At 24.0% G+C, this 10089-nt stretch overlaps 1 protein-coding gene across 1 annotated transcript; it reads right to left on the bottom strand.

The window, feature by feature from the left end:
* Positions 1-448: 448 nt before the first annotated feature.
* On the bottom strand, positions 449-5286 carry LOC113870437 (L-tryptophan--pyruvate aminotransferase 1-like). Its single transcript, XM_027507030.1, has 5 exons — positions 5195-5286; positions 4746-5046; positions 2049-2332; positions 746-1047; positions 449-642 (listed from the first exon to the last, which is right to left on the bottom strand). Exons 1-5 carry the CDS (start codon positions 5284-5286, stop codon positions 449-451), a joined length of 1173 nt encoding a protein of 390 aa, XP_027362831.1.
* Between the last annotated feature and the right edge of the window lie 4803 nt (positions 5287-10089).

Raw genomic sequence — 10089 nt, 5'->3', positions numbered from 1 at the left:
AATTAATATACTAAAAAACTTAATTACTTATTAATCAGGTTGGACTTATAAATATATATATAATTATATTATTTTGGATTTAGAAGTCCAAGAATAAAAAATAAAAACTTAATTTTAGACAAAAATAAATGCATTATAAATTAACTCACAAGCTAAACAAATTTAAATTTTGTTATGAAATATTCATATAATTTTTTTATTTTATTTCTACGTCACTCATCCTTTATCACATATTTTAAATGATGTGATAAGGCGGTACTCCAATCATAACTACATAACATAATTTAAAGAATAACATTATTCTCACTAACACTTTCTTATAACGATTTTTTGCGACTATTTTTTTTTTCTCTATCACATCATTAATTATATCTAACACTTTTTTTTTCTAAATGATATTATGAAAAAGTGTTCTAAGAATAACGTTACTCTTAAGTTTTTAATACATCTATTCACGTTCCTTTTTATCATTTGAGAGCCTAATCAATAGTTCAATGAATTCATCGTCCTTGCCCATCATGCTAAGCCTAGCATACTTTGGATCAACACCAAATCGCTGTCCTCCTCTAGCACGGATCTTCAATTTTCCCAGATAATTCTCACAGTTTTCTATGCCCTCCTCGCACTTCAACCATGCAAAACCTGAAAGAATTAGAAAAGTAAACATACATATTACAACCACACAATAAGTTGTAGAAAATAAAATATACATAAAAAGGGAAAAAGAAATAAGGAGAAAACTTACCAGGATATGTTTCAGATGTCTCATTAGTGAAGTTACAATACGCCCTTGGATACTTGGCCACAGTGAAGACCTTGCTTTGTTCAATAACTAGCCTCAATTTCTCCCACCTTTCCCTCAAGATGCGTTTGCTATATTCAAAGAAGAGCTCAGATTCCACGGACCCAAAGTTTTGGTAACTATCACAAAGCACTCCAATGATCTTAGCAGCTCGAGTTTGGGATTCTTTTGACACGCCAATGGAGCTCATTTGCACATATCTGGTCATCTTCTTGGCAACTCCAATGTCCTTCACAATAGCCCACCTTCCCAGCAAATTCAAAATCAAACATATTTGAATAAGAATATTTGAACTAATTAATCACATAGCAATGGCACGGGGTTCCAAGTGCTTAATATTAAAGCTCACAAAATGAACTATCCAATCCGTATTAAATTAATGTGATTTAAAGCTTCCAATTTTGCTGAATTAAAAAAAAGTCTATTTTTTATTTTGATTTTAAAATAGTAGTTCTAAGTTTAAGGTAAACCTATATTTCACAAAAGAATCATTAGTCAGCCTAAACTCGATTGAATATTGTTCAGACAAGTCTAATAAAAAAAAACTCAAAATCAACTCGACCCTAAAATTTAAAATCCAAATCCTATGTGACCCATTTTGCCTGCTGTACTTAATATTACATTTGAAGGGAAGATCAGCAGTTCACTATTTATTGAAATTTAGCTTTTTTACGAGAAAGAAGTGGACGACAAGAACCAGATTCGAGACCACTTTTATGTCATACAGACCGTAGTGTCATGTCATATACTGACAATTCCAATAAGCGTCCGTAAATCATTGTAATAAAAATTGAATTGGACTGGCGGGTTTCATCGGTTGAATTCAAAATTGGTCAAGTTATTGGTAAAACCAATCAAACCAATTAAAAATTTCTTAAAATTGGACAAAAATCTGGCCCAAATATTTATATCAATTTCTCTCATCATGATGCATATTTTATGATAAAACCTTGAACACACACTTCTAATTATAATTAACATTTTAAAAATAAATTTATGAAAATATTTTTATCGAATTTCAAAAATTGTTTGTTTAAACTAGTATAAGAAGACAATGAAATAATTTTATATTGAAAAATATATTCTATTGACATTTATTAAGGTATTTATATCTTAAAAGAGATAGAAAAACAGTGAAAAATATAATATAAAAGAAAAAAAAACAAATAAAGACAAAGGATATTAAATAGAAATCAATATTAACAGTATTTATATATATTATATCTTTGTTAGGCTAACTACTCACCCAACACGGGAACCAGCATGACCAGTGCATTTGGAGAAAGTGAAGAGCATGATATCATGGTCAGCCTTGTGAGTAATGGGAGTGTAATGTGGCCAGTAATAGGCAAAATCATGAACCAGCTTCCCTTCAGCTTTAGAGCTAACAACAGGTCCCCTAATAGTTCCATCAGGGTTGTTTGGAGAGGTCACCACTTCTATGTAAGGTTCATTTTTATCATACTTAGCAGCATCACCACCCCATTGATACAACCCTGAACGCAAAACATCAACCTCATCTTGGTATTCCTGCATAATAATTTCAACTTCAAACACATTAATCATTGTAAACGTCAATTTAATATAAAAATTATAATTAGTAGTGATAAAATAAACATGAATATATATTCATGAAATCAAACACACCGTTAGATCTGATTCTCCGTTTGAAAATTAAGTACCTTCCATGAGAAAAAATAATACTAACAGCAATGATGTTGTGATGTGAGGTTGACCAAAGGGGATTATCAAATTGGTAGACACGAGAGAGACACACCCATGTTACCCATGTTTGAACATCTTCATGTGTGTACATGGATGTGTTCGTTGCATGTTTCTAAACATGCCTAGTGTTTCTAAAAGACATGTCTGTCACATTTTTGGCCCCCAAAAATGGCAAAAAACCATTGAGAGGCTTCATTTGAAATTTCAATTGCATTGCATATCTCACGGTACAGGTGCGTCACAGGGAACAAGGTCAACTCAGTATTCTAAGTTGTAACCGCCATATCAAAGGCCCGCTCTTGTTGGTTACCAAAACGGAGAAATTTGGCAACAGGCATCGCCAAGAGACACGCTTTTTCACAACAAATGCCAATGGATTCCCATGCATGACAACTCACACTGCCATAATTTTCTATTCTTTTTTTTCCTTTAGGGGATAACTCTACTAAACACCTAATTTTATACTAACGTTACCATTGAAAATACACTTTAATTAAATATTTATTGAATAAATTCTTATTAAATGAGTATTTATATTATATATTTCATTATAAAATTTATTACAGTGAATTAAAAAATAACTTATTCTAATACAATGTGAAATATTTTATTTAATACAATAATTTACAAGAGTAATAAATTATTTTTATAATTTAAAAAAAATTGGTAACCGTAACTCTTAAAATTAAATTTATGTATCCAAAAATAATTTTTTATTAAAAACATTTATTATTTTAAAGATATAAAACTATCATAAATAATTTTTTCCTAATAAAACATTTTAACATTAGTATTTTTCATAATAACTAGTGAATTTTTCATGTACTAGTATTATTAAATTAAAATAAATTTTACATAAAAAATTTATCTATAATGTATTAAACTGAATAAATTTAAAAAAAAATATTTCAATTATTACTAATAAATATTAAATCAAATGAAATTAAAGAGATAGATTTATAAGATTAAAAAAGTAAAATTTAAAAAATTAAATGATTGATGCCAAAAAAGGCCAAGTGATCAAAATAAGAAAAAAAAATTTAAAAATAATTCTTAAAAATACTCATTTAAAAATTATTTTGACTCAGAAATTCGCTCTACGTTTCCGTTAGGCTCTGAATTTTTAAGTCAATATCGATCTTTAATTTTTGGCGACTTGACTGTGGGTTTCACAATTCTAGTTTTGACCAAATGGTTTTGACTGAATTTCATAATTAAATTTTATCCTCTTCAACTTAATTAAATAAATAAACGGACAAAACTTTAATCATTAAAAAATTCTAGGAATGAAGAACGTTAGGGACATAATTTTTTTAATATATTCTTAATTATTCATTAATTTTTTCTCATGTTCAAATATTGGATAAGGATAAGAGTAGTTTTTAAATTTTTTATTTTGAAGTTTTGCAAAACAATAGTTATCATGTGATCTTAAAAAAAAAAACAATATTTTTTATCTTTTAAATTTAGAAAATTATAAATATGAAAAAATAAGATTTAATATTCAACTTTTAACATTTTTTGCATGGTTTTATTCTTAAATTGGTTGTTGTTCCTCCTAAACATTAAAAAATATTCAACTTAAATCAATTTAAACTCACATATTATTATAAAAACAATTCTGAAATCAGTTCTGAAAGCGTTTCATATTAGTAAAAAAACATTGAATATGCTAAGCGAATAAAAAATTATAAGTCATACTTGTTACAGTTCGAAACAATTTTCAAAATGCAAATCATTCTCTTGGTAAAACAATAATGTATAGTTAATTGATCAGCGAAAACATGAACTGTTAAATCCAGAGTAACAAATTCGTGCAAATATGGTTACATTTCTTCAAAGATGTTTAAAATATATAGTATATGGCGGCAAATGGATCTAAATCATGTGTTTTTGTGTACTATCTTTTTCTTAAAGAAATTGTTTGGTAAACGCTCTTCATGTGAAAAATATTTATTTAAAAAAAGAAAGAAAGGAGGGATAGATATAATAAATAACGTAACTGCTAAAATAAATAAAATATGTTAAATATTTATTTAAAAAAGAAAGAAAGAAAGAAGAGATAGACATAATAAATAAGGTAACTGTCAAAAAAAATGTGAAATAAGTAATGACTCAGTAAAAGAAATTAAAAATTAAAATGATGTTTAATTTCATAAATGAAAAGATAAGTTTGAATGACGTGTGAATGGATATAGAGAAAAAAGGGTATAGTCACCGAGTAAAATGGAGCAGCAGCGACAACGTTGATGGGTTGAGGAGCCTCTGAAGAGAGAGCAAACAAAGCAGCTTGGAAGAGCTGAGTGGCGCCAGTCCCCACCACGATGTGTTTGTCTTGGGTGACAGCATTGCCAACCACATTGTGGAGCCTTTTTATTGCATCTCTTAGCTCTCCCAACATGTACCAACACACGTTGCTTGGATCACTCAAATAACTCATCAACTCACACCCTTTTATCACCACTGTGCACTCTTCACTCTTCTTCCTCCAATACGACCCGAACACCAGTGGATCACCCCTGTTGTCATGCCACAATTCACATCAACATTAAACTTCACTTCAAAATATGAACAACTAAGATTGAAGTTAATAAAACCATAATAATAATAATAATAAAACACATGACATGACAGTAGGATCAAAAGGAAAAGGAGCCAATGAATTACTTCTCAAGGTCGAGGAAGGAATTGGATGAGAGAGTGGAGAGGGGCATTGTTGTGCCATTGGAACAAGGGAAGATGTTCTTGACGACCACCATTCTTGAATTCTCTTGTTTTTGTTTCACAATGGGATTCTTGTTTCCCCTTATTTGGTAGAGCTGTGTGACTGCTTCTTAGGTGTGTGATGACTGATATGTGCATTATATATATATACACATGAGAGATACGTGGATGGTGCGTGAATCTAAACTCTATCCTTTTCTCTCATTAATTTCTAGGAGGAATTTTTTCACGTGAAACTCGTCCCAAGTTTTATCAAGGCATGGATTATGCTTCCAAACAAAAGTGATATATTAAGCTGAAAATCTAAGTTAACAGTAAGTTTTTCGTTTATTTAACAAATATTATTAAAGTAAAAAAAATTAAAGTTATATTGCATTATTGTTAATTTTAAATTCAATAAATTAAAAATAAATATTTATAAATGATAATAATAATAATAATAATAATAATAATAATAATAATAATAATAATTTTATTGTATTAATCAAATCTAAATTTAAAAAAATGATTTTTTAAAACAAAAATTATCAAATTTTTCAAATTTAAAATTTAAATTAAATTGAAAAAACGTTTAATGTAAATAAATGAAGAAAAAATAACTATTAAAAATATGTTTATTTAAGATATTTTTAAAAATGTTGTCTTTTAAGAGTAATGACTCAGATCTAATATACAGAGATAAAATAAAACTTGAAAATATTTTCTTTTTGCTGAAAATCATTTTATCAAACACTTTAATTTTGGTTAAGAAAATTGATAAACCAATTAAATAAAATATCCAACAATAACAATGTCTTATGGAGAGTGAGGACAAATGTTGGTTGAAATTGCATACCAACCAAACTAAAAAATCGAACTAAAAAATAAAGTAATGGTCATTAGATGAATCATAACTGTTATTCTATATACATACTTTTAAAAATATTTTAATTTTTTATATAATTGAATATTATTAGCATAAGCTTATAATCTTTGTGCTAAAAAATTAATTTTTGTTAGAGAAAGCATGTATTAACAATGGCTAATTTAACAATAAAGTGTTAGTAAATGACATTTCTTTATAGTGTGACAAAAATAATAATTTTTTTGAGTCTATCGTTTAAAATGTTTAATAATATAAAATATAAATAAATAAATATTAATTAAGAGAGAGAAAATGTTGAAAGGATTTATTTTAAGAAAAAAAATTATTTTTCATATTACATGTTAACCAATTAATATTTTTTGTGAGAAAATATTAATAATATATAATTTTTTTAGGAACCTTATTTATTTAATTAGAGACCTAAAATAAATATTTACCATAACAATAGAATCTCTTGATTGGAATCTTCTTTCAATCAATGAGAAGTTGAAACCGGGACTATTGACAGGAAAATAAATAAAGTAAAATAATATTAACGATACATGTTCCTAAAGGCCAGTCCCCAAATTCTATGGATAAGTTTAAAGAAATAATATTTAATTAAGGAATTTATGATAGAATATATATATATATATATATATATATATATATATAAGAGAATTTATAATTTATTTTTGACCTTTTATGGGTCTATTAGGCAAAAACAAATAAGATAGGAATAGTTAATAAATGAAAAAATGTCAAATAAAGGTATCATAATTAAGCACATTAAAATTTTAGATTTTAGTATGTTTTATTTATTTAAATTCTTCAATTATATTTAAATATAGATGATAAAATTCAATTTTATTTTTATTTCTAAATATTTTGTAATAAAAATAAAATTTTATGACTTTCTTAAATAATTTTAAGACATTAATAATTTATTATTTTCTAAAATAATGAGTATCGTGACATATATTTTTTTTTTATTATTTATGACCTATTTTTTCATTTTTAAGGCAACAAAAAAAAAATAAAACAATAAAGTTTAAGAAATTAAACAGATAAAAAGAAATTAGTTAAAAACAATAGGGAGAAATTTGTCAAAATCACGTTCAGTTAGTAAAAAAACCTGCTAATATCAATAGCATTAGAAAAAAACACTACTAACTACTTATTTCAGTTACTTCAATAAATAATATTATTCTATTAAACAAAATTTTCAAGTAATAAAATAAACTTTCAGCTAACTGCTTATTAAATATATTCTCCTTATCATTTTTTTAAAATAATTAAAAATTTTAAATAGTGTAAAAACACAATATTATATTTAACAAGGCAATAAAGAATTTTTTTCAATAATAATAATAATGAGTTGAAACCGTTACTGAAAAATAGTTAGCGTAAGAACAAATTATAAAATAGTGGAATAAGCATGTATTAAAAAATATTTTTATTTTTTGTCCAACATGCTTCCAAGTTAAATAATTTATCAAATATATTTAAAAAATTATAGGCTATGTTTATTAAAAGGTTAAAAGGCTGATTTTAGCTGATTTTTTAGGATAAATTATTCAAATAATTTATCGAACTAGCTTATAAAAAAAAGGGTATAGAAATATAAAAAAAAAAGGGTATAGAAATATATTTTTTTTAACAGACAGACACACACACACACACACATATATATATATATATATATATATATATATATATATATATATAAATACTTCATTAAAATATTTAAAGTCAAATACTTCATTAAAAAAATAAAATTAGTATAATATTTCAAATAAATTATATAATATTAAATAAAAATATATAATAATATTAAATAAGGCAATAAATTAGGAATTTAAATAAACATTCCATAAGAACAAATAAACTATACGTGTAAATAATATTTTAAGCAGCGTATGAAAAAAAATGTTACTAGTTAATAATATAAATTCACTTACCAAATGCTTTTATTTGGTCAAATGACCTTGTAAATTAATTAAATAAGTCATAAACCATATAAATAACTTCCCAAATACAGTGCACTAATTGAAATCTATTCTGTATAAATAATCAATTTCACATCAGCATTGAATATTATATTTATTAATTTAAATTTATAATTACAGTAATATTGTTAAATGGTATATTCATCACTTATAATAATGTATTTAGTATTCCATGTTAAATAAATTTGACTGCAAAATACTATTAAATTTAAAATTTATTCAAATATGATGAATGTAAATAATATTATTAAATATTATATTCATTGATTATAATTATTTATTATTCGGTGTATAGCCTATCATATAAATATATTTAATTATTGAATATAAAAAGCCACTGTCATAAATTAACTACCTCAATAAATGCTAAAATCTAAACTTAAAAAAGTTTCTTTTTTTTTATTATTTAGAATAAATGTAGTTTTAAAATTATTTTAAAATAAAAATTTAAATGTAAATTAATATAATACATATAAATTCATAAATATATGTAAATAACGTATTTATGAATTTTTAAGTTTATCCTTACTTAAAATAAACAATTATGTAATATTTTAATTTTAAGTATATATTTAAAAGTATTCTTTTAATCATTCATAGAACGTTTAGCTGTAATAAAATCTATAGATTAAAATAAGTACAAAAACTTAAATGTATATGAACATATTTCTAAATTTATTTATTAAAATTATGAGTTAACAAATTAATCTAAATATTTGTTTATAGAATTTTATTTTATGCATTTAGTTATATAATAAACTGAATTTATTAATTACGAATTGAAGATATTATTTACATTACATATAAATTCATAAATATATGTAAATAACGTATTTATGAACTTTTAAGTTTATCCTTACGTAAAATAAACAATTATGTAATATTTTAATTTTAAGTATATATAAAAATATTCTTTTAATCATTCACATAACGTTTTACTGAAACAAAATCTACAGATTAAAATAAGTTCAAAAACTTAAATGTATATGAACATAATTCTAAATTTATTTTAAAAAATTATGAGTTAACAAATTAGTCTAAATATGTTTTTATAGAATTTTATTTTATGCATTTAGTTATATAATAAACTGAATTTATTAATTACGTGCTAAAGATATTATTTACATATATTTAATTTTTATATACAATTTATAGGATTTATATATAAAAAATAAAGTAAGTCGCATTTTTTTATGCATACCTAATAAATAAAACAGCATATCAATAAAATCAATTTTGTAAATCACCTAGATAAATTGGCGGGAGTTATTTTTATTCATATATATATATATATATACACACACACACACATCAATATAAAATTATTAATGAATATCGTTTTTTTTAAGTATACCCATATAATTTTTATTCATATATATATATATATATATATATATATATATATCGTTTTTTTTTAAGTATACCCATATAATCTTCGTATGTATGGATGCCCAACCTGGGAACTCGACGAAAATAAAATTTAATATAATTTCTTCCCTTCCATCCTTTTTTATCAAACAAAATCTAGTTTTATTTCGAATATATTAGTATTAAATTGAAGCCATAAAAGTAAGTTCCATAAAAAATATTGAAAGGATTTCTTTTAAAAACAATCAATATTGGTATTCAATCTTAACTGAACAGCTTATCTACTTTTATATTTAATTTGAGGATTATTTTTTACCATAAGTATTTTTAGAGTGATTTTAAATGAAATTATTTTTAAAATTTTTTTTATTATATAAAGTAGTTTTTTACATTATTTTTTAATTTAATAAAATTTAAAAATTATTTTACCTTATTACTTTATTTTAATGTATAAAATATTTTAAAATTTAAATAATATATTTACCAATATTCAAATTATGTGAACTTATATATATATATATATATATTATTTTTTTCCTTTTTTCATTCACTGATTAGGCTTTCGAAGTTCTTATTGAGAAGAATAATTCTTAGAGTGAGCTAGATTCTACTCTGAC

This window comes from Abrus precatorius, unplaced genomic scaffold (assembly GCF_003935025.1).
Source record: "Abrus precatorius isolate BTA unplaced genomic scaffold, Abrus_2018 Scaffold6, whole genome shotgun sequence".
Classification (NCBI taxonomy): Eukaryota; Viridiplantae; Streptophyta; class Magnoliopsida; order Fabales; family Fabaceae; genus Abrus; species Abrus precatorius.
The sequence above is the reverse complement of the archived record's forward strand: the minus strand, read 5'-3'. Positions and strand labels throughout refer to the sequence as shown.

Excerpts from the sequence above, each read along its gene's own strand:
- LOC113870437 (XM_027507030.1), bottom strand. The coding sequence starts at position 5,286 with ATGGTGGTCGTCAAGAACATCTTCCCTTGTTCCAATGGCACAACAATG. Across the intron at positions 1,048-2,048 it reads CATGCTGGTTCCCGTGTTGG|GTGGGCTATTGTGAAGGACA; the intron begins GTGAGTAGTTAG and ends TTTGCTGGGAAG. Across the intron at positions 643-745 it reads GACATCTGAAACATATCCTG|GTTTTGCATGGTTGAAGTGC; the intron begins GTAAGTTTTCTC and ends TAATTCTTTCAG.